At 42.4% G+C, this 21,394-nt stretch overlaps 1 protein-coding gene and 1 long non-coding RNA gene across 2 annotated transcripts; both read left to right on the plus strand.

The window, feature by feature from the left end:
• Positions 1 to 714: 714 nt before the first annotated feature.
• On the plus strand, positions 715 to 3,711 carry LOC134445319 (uncharacterized). Its single transcript, XR_010034221.1, has 5 exons — positions 715 to 1,496; positions 2,393 to 2,517; positions 2,601 to 2,660; positions 2,885 to 2,966; positions 3,301 to 3,711. It is a non-coding gene; the product is annotated as an uncharacterized LOC134445319 (long non-coding RNA).
• A 2,486-nt stretch (positions 3,712 to 6,197) lies between these two features.
• On the plus strand, positions 6,198 to 21,304 carry erap1b (endoplasmic reticulum aminopeptidase 1b). The gene is made up of 19 exons (XM_063195093.1): positions 6,198 to 6,410; positions 7,150 to 7,732; positions 8,034 to 8,172; positions 8,819 to 8,953; positions 9,297 to 9,417; positions 10,042 to 10,196; positions 10,507 to 10,620; positions 11,279 to 11,410; positions 12,602 to 12,733; positions 12,989 to 13,072; positions 13,319 to 13,476; positions 14,430 to 14,509; positions 15,085 to 15,268; positions 15,666 to 15,822; positions 16,590 to 16,774; positions 17,690 to 17,851; positions 19,177 to 19,317; positions 19,686 to 19,767; positions 20,005 to 21,304. Exons 2-19 carry the CDS (start codon positions 7,221 to 7,223, stop codon positions 20,170 to 20,172), a joined length of 2,841 nt encoding a protein of 946 aa, XP_063051163.1. The 5' UTR covers positions 6,198 to 6,410; positions 7,150 to 7,220; the 3' UTR covers positions 20,173 to 21,304.
• Positions 21,305 to 21,394: the final 90 nt, after the last annotated feature.

Consider the following 21,394-nt stretch of genomic DNA (forward strand, 5'->3'; position numbering starts at 1 on the left):
TTGGAGGCCTCATCTCCACAAAGCACAGTACTGTTTGTGACTCTCTCTCTCTCTCTCTCTCTCTCTCTCTCTCTCTCTCTCTCTCTCTCACACACACACACACACACACACACACACACGCACGCACGCACGCGCGTGCACAAACACACACACACACACACACACACACACACACACACACACACACACACACACACACACACACACACACACACACACACACACACACACACACACAGGTTTGTTCATTAATAAGTTTCCAGAGTTGTTGTGGACTTTATCCCACGACTTCCCCAAACACCTTTAAAACGAGCTGCACTTGCTGACCTACAGTAGACTGAGCAAGACTGCGTCCCATCTTGAATTTATGAATGAAACAAATAGGCTATGCAAGATTCAGTGGCGGAACAATTGCACATAGGGCCCCAGGGCAAGACACTTATAGGGCCCTCCATACAGCCTGCCCTGTGCACAATAGGGCCCCCAGTAGAAACAAAGGAGGGCCCTGGGCCCAGGGGCAAATGCCCTGCTTGCCCTCCACCCCGGTAAAATTTCAGAGGAAAGAGGTTCACTACATAGCCAAGAGTAACATGAAACACAACAAGAGAGTAATAGTTTTGTCCTTAGCATTTCTTTGAAATAATAAACTTATGGAAGCTACGTCCCAGTGTATTCATACCATCACATTGAAATAGGATGGAAAGGAACAGTCCACCGTGTTTCAATAATAAAGTATGTTCTTCTCTGACCTGAGATGAGTTCCTCTGGACCTGCCTAGTCTTCGGACGCGCCCCCAGTCAGCAGCGCGCGCTGCGCAAACTCGTTAGCATTAGCTTGGCTCAGCTTTGTGGATGGACGCAAAAGGTGCCTTAAGTTAGAAGTGACCAAATCCTTCCATGTGTTCCCTATTAAATCTCCCCTGCATGACTAGTAAACCGATCACAAAGTTGTTGCACAAAATGAAACCTGTCGATTTCCTACTAGATAAAGAAATGGCACTGTAATGAAAGGCGTAGTAATACATTTGGAGCACTTCGACTTCGACGCATTAATATCTTCACTCCTAGTTCCCCCCTTTCCCCCTCCCCCCTCCCCTCCCCAAAGCCTCCTCGTGAGCCACTCACTTCCGTCAATACAACCAACCTGGCCGTACACCCTAGCCAGCTGATAGCAATGAGCATCCAGGGACAGTGACATTTTAGTGTTGGTGGTGAACAAACAACCATGCCAAGAAAATGTTGTTTGCGAGGTTGCGGCAACAAGTGGAGAACGTACACTCCAATAATGTTCCACAGGATCCCCAAGACCACAAACGGCGGAAGGTTTGGTTTACAGAACATGGACCCAGCAACACCGCCGGAGGTCTGGAAGAGCTAGCAGTTTGCTCTGAACAATTTGCCGACAACGACTACAACATATCTGGATAACGACTGAAGGATGCAGCAACACAATCGGAGCAGCGAATACGGATACAGTCGAGTGGAACACAGAATATTGTAAGTGTTTTGTTTTTTAACATTGTATTGCTTGGTCTGGCAGTGGCAACCACCAAAAATACTCCACCACCATGGCCACATTTTTAGCCGAACACAACCTGAATGTTGATACAATTCGCCGGTTAGCACAAAATGGGTTTATATTACAAAATCGGTGCCCTACAGAGACTTGCAAATATAGACGTAACTGATTGAATGACATGAAAAGTGAGCTAAAGCTATCACAATGTAACTTAGTTGTGGTGGGTTTTGTTAGTGCTTGTCTAACAGTTTGTTTTTGTGGTGGAGTCTGAAGGCAAGCTCCTCGCGTTATAAGCCCAGTGCTTGTCTGTTTATGTTTTGTCCACGGAGTCGTCACTGGAAGAAGGGTTCTATTTGCCGTTTCTAGCTAGTTATACTATACAAGTCAGTGATTAGAGCTATAGTTAGCTTCACGCAGGCGAATACAGGGTATTACATCTAATACGGATACAGTGGAGTGAATCACAGAGTATTGTTCACCACTCCAGCTATCCTTTTCATATAATGACCAAACAGCAGGCAGCGCGGACATAATTCTTCTATAGGCCTACAGTAGTCTAGGTTTGTGAGGCAGTGGCCACTAGATTGTTCAGTTTATTTTATGGTTTATTATGATTTACTTTATTTATGTGAAAACCACAGATCTGCTGTAGTGGGAGCCATACCATTGAACAGAATTGTATGATGTTCATTCTAGCTAGAACTATTAGATAATGTTTGGACTCCTGGTAGGGGGTGGGGCATCGGTAGGGCCATGTGAATTTATTGAGTACAGGTGGCAGGTGGCAGGTGAGGCGTAAAGAGTTAATTATGCATGTTTATGTAAATAAGTAATATAATCCGCTAACCTATCTGAACCATCAATTTCTGAGCAGGTCAGTTTGATGAAGACCACCAGGACCTGCTCGAAGCAGAGGACGCCTATACGGAGGGTCCTCTTCATTCAACCCCCTAGAAACAGACATCTGTGAAACTGGCTCCCACATGGACCAAGCCACTGGTACGCTGAAGTATATTCAAGGTTGATAGAGGGCATAGTAATTGAACTGTGGCCTGTATTTACTTGATCTTTCTTGTGTGTAGGAGAGGGCGTCTTCATCCACCACCATGGCCACCCATAGTCCAAGAAGTCTTCACTATGAGGTGAGTGGCCTATTTTAGCTGCATCTGAACTGGATAGACTGATGTGACGGGTCAACTTGGCATATTTACACACTATTATGGCCTTTAGCGGTACAGTCGCCAGTGATTATCCTGACTTTTGTATTTTTGAAACAAACAAAAACAAGTACAGATCATAATCAATATGTTATCTTCCTAGCCACGATATTAATGCATATTTTTTTATTCTCATTCCTGTACACCAGGATCCACACCTCACTGGAGCTACTGCGATGGACAAGTGCCACCTGCCATTGTTGTTGGACGCAAGCATGACCTCTGAGACCGGTACCATTCATGCATATAACAAATAATAAATAAGTTAACTTATTATTATGAGCAGATGCTATACACAGAAACTCTTTACTCTTCCACATCATGGTAAACCACACTGTGTATTGTGTTACAGATTATTCAGGGTAGACCATTGTACAAAAAAGAGGGTGGGGGCTGGGGGTTAATGGCCAAAGGCCTCAGTGAACATATGTGATTTTAGTACCTTTTCCATCAAAACCAATCTGGGCCGTGGCATAGGCAGACTGTTTCAGAACATGTGGACAGAAATACAGAAAGCCCTGTGACCTATCGTGCCATGCATGTGCCTCTACTCTTATGTTGTCAGGAGCTGCTCAGGTGATGGATGTCCGTCTTGCCCCACATCGCTGGGGTCCACCGCTGGGAGGACGTTGGCATCGAATACAAGTGCTTCCACCAAGAGCTGTCTGCAAAGACGACTTGACCCCTCCGACAGACCATCGCATATGCTCGTACCTCAACTGCCTGTCAATATTGCAATAGTACAGAAGCCTAGCAAAGAGGAGGCTGAGAAGTCACAGAACTCAAGGTTTCGTGGTCCACCAAAAAAAGAATAACTCTGTTGCAGCAGTCATAAAAACAGGGTTAGATGTGGTGTTGGGGACACATCAGTTGTGTTACTTTGAATCACACATTGTTTTGCAACCAATTGTATTATTATTGCACTTGTTTTTTATTTTTGTAAATAAATATCACTTGTGCCATTGACATGGTAGTTTGCTTTCTGGTGCATCACGATTTCTGAAAGTTGTAAGTATTGCGGAGTGTAGAAAATGCATGTACATTCTTTTAGTCTATTGTCGTATTGTGGGCAATCTGTTTTACATACTGCCACAATTGTATTATTGATCGATGTAACACTTCAATTAGATTTAAACCAATCTTACAGCCCTCACGTTTTCCTGGAGACATGCCATTACACCAGGGGACATGGAGTCCTGTAAAATTAGCTTTGCAGGTCACTGACAAGAATTTGCCTGTCCAAATGGTAAGAAACACACTCCACAAATTTGTAGGTTATGAAGGCCCAATGTTCAAATGCACATCAGCGGCTTGTCAAGCTAATTTCGCAGTGCTCCGCTTGTGCCTCCTGGTATAAAGGAAATGCCGACCCTGCATGCAAGTAGTAAACCCTCATGTGACTCTTGCACACCTTGGGTCTTTCTCAAAACCTAGGACAGTGTCCTCTAAGTGTATCAGCCTAATTAGTCACACCCAGTGATTGATATTCTGTAGAGTTCACCAAAAAGTATCTTATCACTGGGCGTGACTAATTAGGCTGATACACTTGGAAGGACTGTCCCTAGGTTTTTGAGAAAGACCCCTTGTGTACAGGGATGTCTCCTGGGATCACCGTGCTCTGGAAACCGTGCTGAGTGAGAGTGTAAAGAGCATACATGTTGCATGAAAACAGAATCCACTCAATAGGGTAAAGAATAACAGTATAACTTTAATATTTACATATGTCTATTGACAGATAACTGTTATATACAGTTGCACCCACTTTTGCAAGTGTGTTAGGCGCTGGTGGTTGATTATCAACCTATATGTCCTACATAGCCTCTTGTACTTCTTGGAAGCCCACATAATCATCAGAAGACGGATACAGCCCTCTGATAGACCTGACCACACATGATGGTAATGGTCTCCGCTGTTCTCTGCCCAAGGTTTCGCCCTGCAGGCCCAACTCCAACACGATGCGGTAGCAAACCAACCTCTTCTGACTGAGAAAACAGAGATGTGTTGTATAATCAGTTAAAAAAAACACATAGGAATATGATAGCATTATTGGGGGTTTTCAGAGATTATCATGCAGAACAAGAATCCTATAGTAACCTTATTTGGGGATATTTTACTATAGCCCTCAAACATAGAATATCACAGGAATATCTTCATATCTTCATCATATTTGGTAGTTTTGGTAATGTTTTGTAGTATCTTCACAAAATAGGCTTCTAATCAAATTCCAATATGAATGAATTCTAATAGTGCCATATCATCACAGAAATCACAGAGTAGGCCTATACAATAGTCTTGGTGCTTTTTCGGAAGGGACATTATTGGGCCAGTCAACCATTCAAATTTCAGTTTGGCTGGTAGAAAAGTAAAGACCAATTTATTAGGGTAGCCACTTGACCCGCCATCTGAGTGAAAGGTTACTCGCCCTTTTGGCAGGCGATAGAAGTTACTTTAGACCCCAGATTATAAGAATGGTTTCAAAGCACTTACTCTGAGGACAGCTGGCCATCAGGTCCACTCGGTGTCGGTCGTTTCTTCCAGTTTACTTTCCCTTCGGAAGAAAAACTCCACGACAGCTGGGTGACCACCACTGCTACAAACGCCTGTTCCTGGCTGACAGCTTCTCTCTCCCGGGCTCTTTGGACCAGCTGCTCCGGTGAAAACACTGGCTCAAATAAATACGGCTCTGGCTCGTTTGTGAGCCAGTCTTCAGCGTCTATACTCAGAGTCCATTGTTGCTCCACGTTCTCCACTTGTTGCCGCAACCTCGCAAACAACATTTTCTTGGCATGGTTGTTTGTTCACCACCAACACTAAAATGTCATTGTCCCTGGATGCTCATTGCTATCAGCTGGCTAGGGTGTACGGCCAGGTTGGTTGTATTGACGGAAGTGAGTGGCTCACGAGGAGGCTTTGGGGAGGGGAGAGGGGAGGGGGAAAGGGGGGAACTAGGAGTGAATATATTAATGCGTCGAAGTCGAAGTGCTCCAAATGTATTACTACGCCTTTCATTACAGTGCCATTTCTTTATCTAGTAGGAAATCGACAGGTTTCATTTTGTGCAACAACTTTGTGATCGGTCTACTAGTCATGCAGGGGAAATTTAATAGGGAACACATGGAAGGATTTGGTCACTTCTAACTTAAGGCACCTTTTGCGTCCATCCACAAAGCTGAGCCAAGCTAATGCTAACGAGTTTGCGCAGCGCGCGCTGCTGACTGGGGGCGCGTCCGAAGACTAGGCAGGTCCAGAGGAACTCATCTCAGGTCAGAGAAGAACATACTTTATTATTGAAACACGGTGGACTGTTCCTCTTAAGGAGGAGGTTTTGAAGACAAACTACTCTATGGCATAAGTGGGACAGCATCTTGAACCGTGAAATCTGAACACTGACGCCATCTGTGTGCAAAAACTTAACTGCAGCACCTTTTGCACTTCCTGGAGAACAGCTATGTGTTATGTTTATGCATGATGTGTGCACAAATTACGTCCCTTTCTGATGAATGCATTGCATTTCTGCGCTTTTTTGGTACGTGTTGAGATGAATGAACTGAAACTTCATTTTGAATTTGCATTTTCCCAGAATGCAAAGGTCTAGCTTTCTTTCTTTCTTCTTTCGCTTTCATTCTACTCCAGGAAACGTTTCAACTCACCCACAGCCGCCTCTGTCAAGAAAGAGTAAGTGACTTCTCTAACATATGGTCTATTGGTCTTCTGATGTCTTGGATAAGGTAGGCTATGTGATGCATGTCTGGTGTAACATTACGCACAAAGTGTTACATTAGTAACATCTTCGAACTGTGTAGAGCAGCACGAGTTTTCTTAAGCCGCGTAATGTCATCAGCGCAAGTAGAGTGCCTACTTTACTTGCCTACTGAGTTCATTCTATTCAGTGTTGTTAACAGTGTTTCACACCAGTTATCGATGGTATGATGACTCCTGTGAGCTAACAAAAGTTGCACTGTCATGATGCTACAATGTAGGCATTTAGCCCGAGACATAGGCTAGCAGGTGCTTCTATCATGTTTGCAGTTTTAGTTTCGATTTATTTAATTGCCCACCATGCAAAGTAAAGAGACGTATCTTTTGGATCAGTCAGTTGATGCAATTATTTCTTTTTAAAGTAGAAATAAATTAGAATTACAAGGTGAAGTGCAAATCTAAGCTCTGGATATTATTATTATTATTATTATTATGATGATGATGATGATGATGATGATGATGATTATTATTATGATTAGCCTACTATTATTATTATATAGGCTTATTCAACTTTCAAGCTTTGTACTAATAAGTAGGCCTACAGAATATAGCATAAAGAGTTATTCAATAGGCCTACTATGTGCAGTGTTTTATCTGGTTAACTAAATGAAATAATGCATTGCTTTTATTTTTTACATTATATTTTTATTATTAGGGTTGGCCTGTTCCACTCCCATAACCCACAGTTCACACCACCTGGCTTGATTTCACAACCATTTCACCACCATGACCTCCTTCCTCACTGTGCTGCTAGCCTCGCTTGTGCTTCTACTGTGCACCCCATCTGCTGGAGCCAGGCAAATCCACTCTGATGATGCAGACCAAGGAGGTCTTACGGCCTCCAATGGTCAGCCATTCCCTTGGGACAGCATGCGTCTCCCCGACCACGTCCTACCGCTGCACTATGACCTTCTCATCCACCCCAACCTCACCAGCCTGGACTTCACTGGAGAGGCCACCATCCAGATGGCCGTGCAGAAAGACACGAGCGTCATCGTCCTGCACAGCAAGGAGCTGAAGATATCCCACGCAGCGCTGCTGAAGTCGGATGGTAGTGTCGATAGGCCATTGGAGGTGCTGGAGCACCCTGCCTATCAGCAGATCGCTCTGATGTCCAGTGGGCTGATGTTCAGGGCTGGGGAGGTCTACAGCGCTCGTCTGAAGTTTGCGGCCAAACTCTCAGAGAGCTTTCACGGGTTCTACAAAAGTTCGTACCGCACCAACGAGGGAGAGGTCAGGTAGGCTCTCTGGGCAGATGTGTCCTTATGAACCTGTAATGTGTGCTGTATTGAGGGCTGTAGCATTCAAGCGTGGTCTTGGACTATCCAAAGGAGATCTTGACTACTACAGCCCTACTCATCAGTATAGACTCAGAGTAACTGAACTAATTGAACTGATTTCGCAAACAAGGGCCCAAGGGCCACAACACTTGAATTTTGACCCAAGGGCCAGTAATTTGCAACAAAGATATTGGTTGTAATTTTACTTTATGAACTGACATTTGAATTACTTTTCTGTTTTCATTGACTTGGCTGGCAGGTATTTGGCCTCCACACAGTTTGAGCCGACTAGTGCGAGAGCTGCCTTCCCTTGCTTTGATGAGCCGGCCTACAAGTCCAGCTTCTCCATCCGAATCCGGCGGGAGAGTCGGCACATCGCCATCTCCAACATGCCTAAGGTAAGGTCATGCCTAAGGTAAGGGCAATGATATTAAATATTTGATTGCTTTTGTGAGCCCATGCGTCCAAACATCCACTTCTCAGGCTGACTAAGGTCAACGGAGAAGAATTTGCTGGTGATTCCAAAAGTCAAAACAAAGTGTGGAGAGGCAGCCTTTAGCTTCTATGCTTCAAAGCTTTGGAACCAGCTTCCAGATGACGTAAAAAATGCACCCACTATTGATAGCTTTAAATCTACACTCAAGACAAAGTTGTTCTCAGATGCTTTCCCCTAGCTTAAATTATATATCATTCTTTTTTTATTATTTTCATTTTCATGTTTATTTATTTATTTATTTTTTATTGTTTTTATCTTATGTTTTATCTTAATGTTTTAAATGTTTTTTGACTCTAATTTATTTCCTTCTTTCTTCCCTGTTTCCTTTCATTTACATTTGTTAACTTTGTGAAGCACATTGAGTTGCACCTGTGTATGAAATGTGCTATATAAATAAACTTGCCTTGCCTTAGGCTGACCTAATCCATGCACATTATTTTTCCATTTCCAGAACATTACGTCCCAATTGTTTTTAATTTAAACACTGTATGTTATATAACAATACACCAGTAGTTATTATTCTATTGTCTGTCCATGGTAATGTCCAGATTAAGACGGTGACGTTACCCGGTGGCCTGTTGGAGGACCACTTTGATGTGACGGTGAAGATGAGCACATACCTGGTGGCCTACATCGTGTCTGACTTCCAGTCCATCAGCAAGACCAGCGACCATGGCATAAAGGTCGGACTGTTTATTTCATTTTTAGATTAGATTCCTTATTGTCCCATAGGGTTATTTGTTTTCACATCAGACAGGTCATTTCCATCAGGATCAACATTAGTCAAGAGTTCAACCTGACTCCTTAACTGTCATTCTATTCTCCAAAGATGCATATAGAACATAGTTATTGTTTGTTTGCTGAGTGTTAAACTAACACAACCTGGTTTAACTACGGTACTGTAATAGAGCCCTAACAGTATTTGCTTTTGACGATAACTTTTTTTTTCTTAACCAAGTAATGTAACAGCAAATCTTACACAGGAAAAATGTTGTGCATGTTCATGTTTTTTTCTGTGGGGTGTAGATTTCAGTCTACACCGTCCCTGAGAAGATTGGCCAGGCTGACTTTGCCCTTCATGCTGCTGCTCGACTCCTTGACTTCTACGATGAATATTTTGATATACCTTACCCTCTTCCTAAACAGGGTAAGAATTGCCATACAGTACATTTTGGACGGGATGTTTTAATATCTTCCTCTACAATTGCCTATTCAGAGACAGTTGAAATAAAGCGAGGAATTACATGGCTTTCGGCTACAGATATACAGTAAGGCAGAAAGCCACACTTTCTAATTTTCTGATATAGGGGACACTGAGTAACTGGTCTACTATTTTTCAGTGCTTATTATGATCAGGAGTCAGTGCTGGTTGGATGAAATGTGTGCCAAGGTTTTGTCTTTCTTATCCTCAAAAGACTTTTGCCATGATCCTCATCAAAGACTTTCGCCATGCTGACCTGCAACATGTCAATCTAAAACAGGGTTGCGGAACCTACGGTTCAGAGGCCATTTAGGGCCTGTGTGTCTTATCCGACCTTCAATATCATTTTAATGTTATGCAGTTGCACATGAAATATGACGTGTTTTGTAATGCATTATTAGAAATTACATTTGCAATAGAATTAGGTTATGTTTTCAGGGGACCAGTGAAGGTGGGGTCTGGTGTAAAGGTGGCCGCCTTCATTATAGGCCTAAAGTGCAGGGGGAAATCCTGGTTTGTGTCTCATCCCTTATCTAAAATATAATGTAAATCTTACATCCCCCATCTTAGATCTTGCTGCTATTCCTGACTTCCAGTCTGGAGCTATGGAGAACTGGGGTCTGACGACGTACAGGGAGACAGCTTTGCTGTTTGACCCAGACAAGTCTTCAGCATCAGACAAGCTGGGCATCACCATGATCATTGCTCACGAGCTGGCACATCAGGTGATCATTATGTTGTGTCTGTTACGTAACATCAGTTGTCTTTTACCTCACACTGTACTAGTTTTTAAGCTGTTTTTAAAACAATTTAGTTGTTTTAAGTTAGTTTTTAATTTTTGTTGTTATGCTGTTTTTGTTATGCTGTGTAAAGTGACCTCTAAATTGTCCTTCTCATTGTCATTGCCTGTAGAGAAGATGTACTGCTGAATCATATAAACTGTGCAGAATCAGCCGAATGAGCTTTAACAATCAGAAAAAAGCTAAACATCCTGAATTATTGTTACTACCGATATTCCCATATAATCTTTCTCAGTGGTTTGGCAACTTGGTGACCATGCAGTGGTGGAATGACCTGTGGCTGAATGAAGGCTTCGCCAAGTACATGGAGTTTGTCTCTGTCAACATCACCAACCCAGAACTGCAAGTGGTAAGTGTTATTTCTTTCATTCTACCGTAGCCCTTTCATACAGATGGGATTGCAGGCAATCATATTCACTATTGGCAGAAAAAGGTTTACTGCATCATGACAACATTGTTACAATTTTGGTGACAATAAGGTTATAACAGAGCCTCTTAATGATAGGGTTAACAGTTAAGCCATAAACCATATTGCAGTGTTTTGCAATGTAAGACAGTGTAATGCAATAGAATGTTATCAGATACATGTGCAGAGTTGCACATTCACTGTGACACGCACCTGCATGCTGTGTTGTAAGAGAGAACATGCATGTGAACTACTGCTAGTTGCCAATTATTTCTAATTGATAAAACCATCAGTTTTCACAAGGAGAAGCGTGACACTGCTTGTAATTGCACTGTAATTGATAAAACCAAACATAGTCTTGTCAACCTTGATATAATGTTCCCAACATAATTTCAGTGGCTCACAAAGAGCTTGCAACATGGTGGGAACCATTTTATGAATTTGTGTTCCTTCATGGTTTATAACTTCGTTAAACAAGTTTGGAGATTGAAAAAAAGGGGGGAAAAACACTGTTTCTGTAATGAATAGAGATGCTGGTCTTTGTTGATCCCATTGCAAACTGGAAGTCACATCACATTCATTCAATGTGTGCCCCAAACAGGAGGACAATTTCTTGGAGAAGTGTTTTGAGGCCATGGAGGTGGACTCTCTCCCCTCATCGCACCCCGTCTCCTCCCCGGTGGAGAACCCTGCCCAGATCCAGGAGATGTTTGATGATGTGTCCTACGACAAGGTAATCATGAACTCCAGGGCTTTATTCCACAACATTGGTTCAGTCAAACATTGTGTAGTAGAGTAAGAGACATCAATCCCATTCTTTTCTGGGATCCATTATGACAGTGGTTCTCAAACTTTTCCCATCATTCCCCCCTTCGGAGGGTCTGGATGCTTCCGAGCCCCCCCGCCCAAGCAACAGCAGTAGCCTACTCGCGCAGATTTTACGATTTCTGCGCTGTGCAGAATTAAAGGAAAAGTGACTGGTGAGATAAAACAAAGAGGGACAATGGAATGCAGATGTGTGTTAATTTCCTATATGAGAATTAATAATATAATGTTTATAACTATGTATATGATGCTTAAAACGTATTGGCTTATTGGCGAGACAAGAAATCATTTCCTTGGGGGAAAATAAAAATAAAAATCAGATGTCACAAGGCCCCCCCTGTGATGCCTCCGCGCCCCCCCAGGGGGGCTTACGACCCACTTTGAGAAAGACTGCATTATGACGTCAGGTGAATGGCTCTTTAGGAGTCTTTCGGTTGGGAATAAATGGAGTTCCCTTGGCGCTGTAGATGGCGGTAGTACACATCTTATGAAAGCGGACACCAAACGCCGCAGAAAGAGAAGAAGAAAGACCTTCAGAGACCGAACTTGAGAGCACTCCTTTGCGTTTGGGTGGGCAGAGTTTGACTCATCTTACTATACAAGACGATTTTTGGTTCAGTAAAAAAATAGGTTAAGTTAACCTGGAGATGTGTGATAAATCTGATAATATAAGAGCCTGGTGTCCTCAGTTTCTCAACTAGCTGCCATCTGTGGTCTATATATTAATAGGTTTACCACTCTCAGTAGGTTAACAGCTGAGTTTATACCCCCCAGATGGCTACTGAGTGCATACATCTAGGCTAGATCAGTTTTGCACACATACTGTATGTTATTATGCAACTGAGACACATTTTAACAACAAATCAGGAAACATTATTGAATAAAGACACAGAGTATAAAGAGCGTAGACATAAAATGGTTGTTGTGTGTGTGTGTTGTGTGTTTGTGGTGTGTGTGTGTGTGTGTGTGTGTGTGTGTGTGTGTGTGTGTGTGTGTGTGTGTGTGTGTGTGTGTGTGTGTGTGTGTGTGTGTGTGTGTGTGTGTGTGTGTGTGTGTGTGTGTGTGTGTGTGTGTGTGTGTGTGTGTGTGTGTGTGTTAGGGTGCATGCATCTTGCATATGCTGCGAGACTTCCTGACTCCAGAAGCGTTCAAAGTGGGCATCATGCGTTACCTGAAGAAGTACAGCTTCCAGAACACAGTGAATGGACATCTGTGGGAGAGTTTGACCAATGTGAGACCATGATCATTCTTCATACAATATATGAGTGTGAGTGTGTGTGTGTGTGTCCATTCACGTATTTCAATGATTTAAAGGTTTGTTATATAAAGATGGGATGCAATGGAAAAGTTTGACAATTTGTCACAATTTCACCTTTTCACATTTCCCCAAAGTAAATGAACCAGCCTAGTTTTGAGATAGAGGGTTTGAAATAGCACCCCAGTCGACTCCACTCATATACTGCTTTTGTACTTGTTCCTGTCCCAGATCTGTGCTTCGGATGGCTTGGATGAGGGCAGATTGATGGGGTCTTTATCCTGTTCCAGCCCAAGGAAAAAAGATGGGTCGTCAGTAAGTATTTATTTACAAAACTACACATTATTAAATTAGCTCTTATTATTTTGGGTTGTTTTACTATATGCTACTAATTATACATTGGATATACTATATGCATTCATTTCAGTAGGTTAACATTTTAAAACTTTCACCTATGTTGTCTAGTATGTCATGCTTTTGGGTTAAATAAAAAATAATAATACGTACGTTTTATATAGCTCTTTTCATGACACTCAAAGTTGCTTTGGGTTTGTTTCTCAGAAGTGGTATGCTGAAGACGAGCTGGACGTGAAGGAGGTGATGGACACCTGGACGCTGCAGGAGGGCTTCCCTCTGGTTACTGCGGAGGTCAAGGGTCGCGAGGTCAAGCTGAGCCAGGAGCGATTTCTGAAGAGCGACAAACCCTCACACACATCAAAGTGAGTATGTTGTGGCGTCACGCATGTTGCTCTATTGGGATCAGCTGGTTGCTGTGCTTTATGTCGCTATTATTATAGTACTCTCGTATATTGCTGGACTCTGTATTGTCCCCACACATTGTAAGGACAGTGAGACATGCAGTGTTAATTCAACACTTAGAGAGTACACTGGGACCCAATACAATCGGGAAGATGTATCTCTTTTGTAAGTCACGTTGGATTAAAGTGTCTGCTGATTGTATTGCAATGAAGTGAATAGTGTAATGGCTAATGTGAAATCGCTTAACCTCCTGAAGCATGGGCCCTGTATACATTTGCTGTTCCCAGATTACAGCAGTGACCAAGTCGTAATGCATCACTGAAGGCTTTGTGTAATGTTGTAGTAGTGTATCACTATCGTAATTAAGTCTTTACTGCGACTAGTACAGTGTTAGCCTGGCAATGCCATCCTACTCTATGTACTTCCACCCAAAGATTTTGGCACCGCACATTGTCTGACGAAACCCTCCTACTAGCTTAGTTCGCTCACTGTTCTGCCAATCAGCAAACAGTAGAGAGTGGTGACACAGAACTCACCTGCGGAGTCCATTATGATTTTTTAAGGTAACACTATTCACACTTTTGTCTTGTTAAATGTATTTGTGTGCTTTTGCAAAACTATATCATAACAGTCAAGCTAATAAAGCACAATTTCAATTTTTATTTGAATTCGGAACTCCAATGAATTTGAATGGCAGAGTAAGCTCAGACCATCTCCCACCCTCCATGGAGACGGATTCCTCTTAGTTTTCGCCAGACTGTTTGACGGAGTAAACAGTCGACTTTCGCTCAGGCTAGTACAGTGTTCCCAGGCATAAAAATGGACATTACCAGGCTAAACAAAAATTTAACCATACATTCTGATCCTTGACTGCCTCTGATTGTGTCGGTGTTGCTGATGTGGGTTTATGTAGGTTCCTCTGGCAAGTTCCCCTCACCTACATCACCAGCCAGTCCTCAGCTGTGCATCGCTTCCTCCTGAAGGACAGGACAGGTGAGGATCCATCCATTACAACCTCTCATAAGAAACAGGGGTGTTAATGCTGGGGTCCTATACTAAGAAGCTGGTTTAGGCTCTTCTATTAGATGATTTACCTCTTCACTTAACCTGGTTTACTCCTGAACCAGCTTTTTGGTATACTTCTGGGATAAGACAAACCCTGCAACGTTTACATTACAATACCTGATTGCATCATATACATACAATACAATACAATACAACAGGTATTAAACAATATATGTTTAATACATGTTTAATGTTTAATACATGTTTAATATATGTTTAATACAACAATATATGTAAATACAAGTACCTTCTAACATAAACCGTAGAGATGATTGAATTTCACTGAGTTGCGTATCTAGCCGTCTCAAGTGCTGATTAGCTGATTCAGAGAAAGAGTTGTTTTGATCAGAATTGTTGTTTTTTTTATTTTATTTTATATTTTTTTTGACTAGCTTGGTCTCTTAGAACACCATCAAAGTCTAGGCATAGCAGTGCTTCTGACCGTAACTCACTTGTTCAGTGGCTGAATCATACTAACTGTAATTTGATCTCCTTTTGTCTAGATGTGCTGTATCTCCCCAGCGAGGTGGAGTGGATGAAGGTTAACGTGGACATGAGTGGGTATTATATTGTGCATTACGACACCGCTAGCTGGGATGCCCTGGCTAATCTGCTGCAGCGCAACCACCTGGCCCTCAGCAGTAACGACCGGGCCAGTCTCATCAACAACGTCTTCCAACTGGTCAGGTAAGGCATGAGGTTCCTCCCAATATGTGGACTCCCGTCCTCGGCCTGTGTGTGTGGCCTCGCATTTCGCTGACGCTCCGCCTCTGTGGAGAAAACAATAAAGTTTCCCCGCTGTCAGCCTAGCCACAACAAGAACTTTTGGGGGACTATTCTTCATTCACCATCCTGAGCGCAAATGAGAAAATGTCATATTGAAATACACTTCTGTCGTCAGTAAAGTCATCACAAGGCCATAAGCAGGCAAGGGAGCAAGGGAGGAAGGGATTTACAATATTAGAGAGAACAGTTTTCAACACCTACGTACTCAACACCCACATCTACGTACTGTATGTTGTATGAGCACTTCCAAATCACAGTCATTAAAACCAGGTTGCCTTTCTCTCTCCATTGTGACCAGTGTTGACAAGGTGCCTCTGGACCGGGCGCTGGACATCTCCCTGTACCTGAGTAGGGAGACAGAGATCATGCCCGTCACACAGGGCCTCCGGGAGCTGGTGCCCCTCTACAAGCTCACCGAGAAGAGGGAGATGCTGGACCTGGACAACCAGATGAAGGTGTGTGCTGTAGGAAATACAGTACCAGTACAGTCAGGGAATCCAACCGGGGGGACAAAGTGGTCATTTGTTCCTGGCCCAGGTAGAGAGGGGGTCCAAATTGGGTTTCCATTACATTATATGTATTGGATGGGGCGCCCTTTCAGATTACTTTGTCTTGGGCCCGGCGAAAGCTGTAAGTGGAGTACAGTACAGAAATACAGTAACAGAAACCTGAGAGTTGGAATTCTGTCTTCGTCATTTATGAAAGGCTTGTTGTGAAGTTTGAGTCATGTCTCATGAAAAAGTTGTGAATGTGTGTTATGTGCAGTCTTTGACAATTGCTGTGAATGTGTTATGAAGCAACCAGGGGTCCGTATCTTGAAAGTCCTTTGTAAGAGCGACTCAACTGTCTCTCGACAGCGACGCTCACCACTAAATCCAACAGAACGGTAAGACGGTCTGAAGACGGTTAGCAACGACAACAATCGAGAACCTGTATAGCGAAGTGTTGCTGAAAAGACTTCTCTGTAAAGAATTTTATTCAGACATGTCATGTTATCTAAAAGTGTTAAGTTGCAAGCACCTTTGTCTGACTGCCTTCATTTTGGAGGGTCACACAATTACATTTTTAAAATGAAATAAAATTTTTAAGCATTTAAAATCATACTCTCAATGAACTCGTGAAGCAACTTTATTGCTGCAATAAAGACATACAGTAGGTTTTTCTTTTACTGTATATGTTATACCTCATTACTGACTCCAAGTGTCTTTTCTGTATTTTTTAGGGCTACATTGTGCGGCTCTTCAGAGACCTGTTTGATCGGCAGGAGTGGAGTGATGAGGGCTCAGTTTCTCAGAGGATGCTGCGTAGCTACCTGCTCATGTTCGCATGCGTACGCGGACACCAGTCCTGCGTCGACAAAGCCAGCCAGCTCTTCCTGAAGTGGAGGGAGTCAGACGGGACTATGAGGTAACAACATACAGTGTGAACACATACAGTAGACGTCAACTGTTTTAATAATAATAATAACAACAACAACAACAACAACAACAACAACAACAACAATAACAATCATAATCATTATTATTTTTATTATTATTATTATTGTTGTTGTTGTTTTCACTTACTGTTGGTCCTTTACTGTAATAGCACTTCCTGAAAGTTAAAACTATGATATTATGAAAGTCAAAACATATGCTATGAATTTTGTGTTGAATATAACTTGATGATAGCACTTTTGATATACGTTTTATACTGTATTTCGTCATGTTACTGTTAGTGAATCTCTTGCATTCATAAAACATACATCACATACATCATCACCATTATCCATGTTTGACTTGGTATAGCACAGATTTTCATCTGTTTTAATGATTACATTTACCGGTACTACAATTCTCTCTAAGATGAAATATGTCAATGCTCACACCCTGATGAAGGTCATTGGGCCGTTACCCGTTGCTGTTTTTTTTTAGTGTATTAACTCACAGAATAGCAACTTTTTTTTACTTTATAATAAATCAGTGCTGCCTAGACCTGGGATCTTTTTACGGCATTTTTACAACACCTTTTTACAACCTTCCAAGAGCACCTGTTGATGATTTCAAGGGATACTAGTACCGCTCCACTAACTCTTCTTTTGACGAAAATTTCAATAAAGTCCCACTGCCGTTTTTCTGGTAGGCCTACAGCTTGACACATCAAGACTCGGCCGCCAGTTTTTGCTATTTGATTGGGCATGACACAAATCAATCGTAAAGCAAAAAGTGGCGGCCGAGTCGCGCTGTGTCCAGCTGTAGGCCTACCAGAAAAAAACGGCAGTGGAAAAGAGGCATAAGTGGCTTACAACAACCAGTAATTCAGTGCATGATCTCCCTTCTGCAGTCTCCCTAATGACGTCAACATGGCCGTGTTTTCCATCGGAGCGCGCACAGAGGAGGGCTGGGACTTCCTGTTTGAGAAGTACAAGGAGTCCATCTACCCGTCGCTCAAGAGTCGCATCAAGTCCGCCCTCACCATCAGCCCCCTCGACTACAAGCTCAAATGGTGAGAGACGAATTTGACACGATTTGTATATGAAACAGTTTTCCTGCCAGTGTTTGAATTCGTGTTTTATTGTACAACCTGATCTTATCTCAAGAAGGTCTATGCAAATTGCAAAAAGTAGCGGGGACAGTCCTCCACACCCTCGTCTTGTGCCTCATTCTAACTTGATCTTATCTTATTGCACAACATAATCAGCTAAAATAGTAGTTACCAGTTATGTATTGTGTTTATTATGTAATTAGAATAATGCAATTTAAAGAAAACCTCACAGACACTGAAAACAATTTACTAGAGTTAGAACGTGCCATAAACCTTTTTATTTAATTCATGATGTGAATGTGAATTCATGATGTGAACAGTTGCATTTATAATTGTGATCCTACATCATGACAACACATGACAGCACATGGTGCTCACCACAACATTTTACCCATCAGCAGCTCATCATACATACAGGGGCGTATACTGCCCCACAAAGCCAAAGTGCAGTCACTACATATTTTGTCAAAATTGAGTTTAGACTGCAAATGGTCTTCATCACACAGCCTTTATCTTGGGAGAAAGCCTTTATGGTCCAAATGTGTCCTGTTTCAGATATATTGGTATATCAAACATTTTCTCAATTGCAATGTTGGCATACGTATTACACTTTGTAGGGCAGCATAGCACTCTGGGCCATATAGTATCTACAAGCAGATCACATCACGGGTGGGGGGCATCAATTAAAATACCATTCCAGATTTTTTTCTTGTGGGCCCCTTAATTACAGGGGCCCCTGGTAATCCAATACCAATTTCCCCCCACTGCAACATCCCTGCACTTGAGTGAGATGAGATGCATAGCATTCCTCTTTCCTCTCACTTTCTCCTGTGTCTCCGGCCTTTTCGTAGCCCACTCCCGCAATGTCTTCCTGGAGTATTTCATTTCGTTATGTTCACTTGGAGGTAGAGGTTCTGTAAATCATCTATTAAAAAGCCCTCTTCTTATTAGCTACAGTAAGTCACACCTTCAGGCTATCGTTTAGCAGGTGTAGCCTCTTACTGCAGCTGGGGTCACCCTATTCACTTGCTGAAAATGCTTAACTATATCATAACAACATTGCTATGACATTACAGAGAGTCATAGTGCTGCGCTAAGGGGTTTTAAGACATTCGATGGGTTAACTTATCAAGGCTTATCGTTTGTTCTTGGTTGGAATACTCTACCCCCCATGGTCCCCTTACTCTCCCATGTCTGTCTGGTCCACTCTCAGTCACTCACTCTCTCATCTCTCCCTGGTCTACTACCACTCCTTTTCCTTAACTTAATGTCCTCCTGGTCCCTAGGCTGATGGAGAAGAGTCTAGAAGGAGAGGTGTTGAAGACCCAGGACCTGCCGTATGTGGTCACCTCAGTTAGCCGCAACCCCAAAGGATTCAAGCATGCCTGGGACTTCCTCAGGGCCAACTGGGACACTCTCATCAAGAAGTCAGTGGCCCTTCTTTCCGTCATTAATAATACATAACAAATTAAGAGTTTTAAGGAGTAATGATTTTAATGTGCCATTACTCAATGGATCAGTATTGATCATAAGTATTATCGTCATACATCCATGCATCTATTTTTCCCCTTTCTGCTCTCTTTTTAAAACTCAGACTGAGTTTGGCCTACTGTGTATCTGTTGTGAAGCACCTTGATGTGGCTCAGCTCTATACATAGGCTGTGTTGTGGAGTAATGTGCAGGGTGTGGAGTAGTTACAATAAAGGCCTCTACTCCACGTTCTCTACTGTAAGCATCATCATCATCATCATCGCCATCTCTCTTCCCTAATGGCTGTTGATTTATTTCCCTTTAGATTTGACCTGGGCTCCCATTCCATCTCCCACATGGTCATAGGAGTGACCAGCCAGTACTCAACCAGGGAAAAACTGGAGGAGGTGAGTGGAGTTAAAATTGTGAAGAGTTTGACTTGCTGCTGTTGAGGCTGTTTATTATAACCTTGTACTGTATGGGTTAGTAGCGTTTCAGGAGTAACACACGTTAGGGCAGCGCAAAAACAGACAGTGCCTCTATTGTATGGATTTTTTTTTAAGTGGACTATCTAAGAAGTAATTCATTGCTTGCAGCATATTAACCACCAAGTACTAATTTATTTATTTTATGTATGTCCTCAGGTGAAGGGTTTCTTCGGCTCCCTGACGGAGGAGAAGGGAGCTGGGCTGAGGTGCATTCAGCAGGCCTACGAGAACATTGAGGAGAACATCCGCTGGATGGACAAGAACCTCCCTCTGCTGCAGGCCTGGCTCAACCGACAGGAACTCAAGAACAAAATCGATCTTTAAAAAGGTTCTTATGTGGACCCCTCCACTCCACTCCTAGCTGACGAGGTTTCAGTCCGAGGTTCAGAAAGTAAAAGCCCTGAATTTGATCAGTCGATGGATCTGAGCAACTGTCTCTGAAGATGGGTCGATCACTTACCCACACACTTTTGTTTTGTAATAGTTAGGGGAAAAGGTTATGGAAGGAATTGTACTTTCTTAGCCCAGGATGAACACCTCTGCTTGCTAAAATGTCTTCATCCACACAATGTGAAGTGTAGTCCTTGTAGATTTGTTTCTGGTTGTGGAAAAAGTGTTTAAGTACCATTTTTGTAATTGTAACACACATCATAGCACACAGCGCACACAAAGAAATTCCATTTCTGCCTAACCATGTAGTGGTGTCTTGGCAAAACACACACAAAACAACTCAAGAGGACATCATACACCATGTGATAGATCACTATGGTCTTATTCACCAGCAAAACAAGCGATAGGCTGTTCCTCTATTAGCCAGTTTACTGTATGTCTTGCTTTATGTGAAACACAACCAGGTTTTTTTTTTTTTTGAGAAATCGAGTATTTGAAACAGGGATAAGCACTGTTTTGAACCTCTCTGTGAGAGTGTTCAGATAATATTTTGCCGTTTTATGTGGTACATTTTGAAGTTAACTGAATTTGAGACACAGAAACTTATTTAAAATCATCATTCCACTTATAATTTTGACCGAGTCATTCAATGACACTTGGCACATTTGCCAACTTGTTACTATTTGGAATTTAACTTAAAGTCAATTCTGCAAATTGAGTTAAAGGAAATAGGCCAAGCTAGATCCAAGTGTGTTCCTTATCAAATGTTGCAGCTATACTGCTTATTTTATGTTATTTTATTTTCTAGCTGCAAAGACCAGCAGTGTGAAGCGTTTTCTCAGGGAGGATGGAGTAGGAGCCCCAAACACTGTTGTTACTCTGGCAATACGGTTTTTGAACAGAACCTGTTGATAAGGTAGATTGCACATCATTGTTTTGCCTGTAAAACATTGCTCCTGCCTTTTGCCACCCAGTCTCTATGAACTTGGGAGAATGTTGCTATTTGTATGACCCATGTGTGTTTGCTTCTCATTAAAATGAGCTCCAACCCAGCCCAAAGGGCACATTTCTGTAGCAAAAAGAGTTTTTATTGACCACATAACAAAAAAAAGACTTGGTCATTGATGTTGCATAGCCATTCCTCGCCACTAGAGGG

The sequence above is a fragment of the Engraulis encrasicolus genome, chromosome 3 (assembly GCF_034702125.1).
Source record: "Engraulis encrasicolus isolate BLACKSEA-1 chromosome 3, IST_EnEncr_1.0, whole genome shotgun sequence".
NCBI lineage: Eukaryota > Metazoa > Chordata > Actinopteri > Clupeiformes > Engraulidae > Engraulis > Engraulis encrasicolus.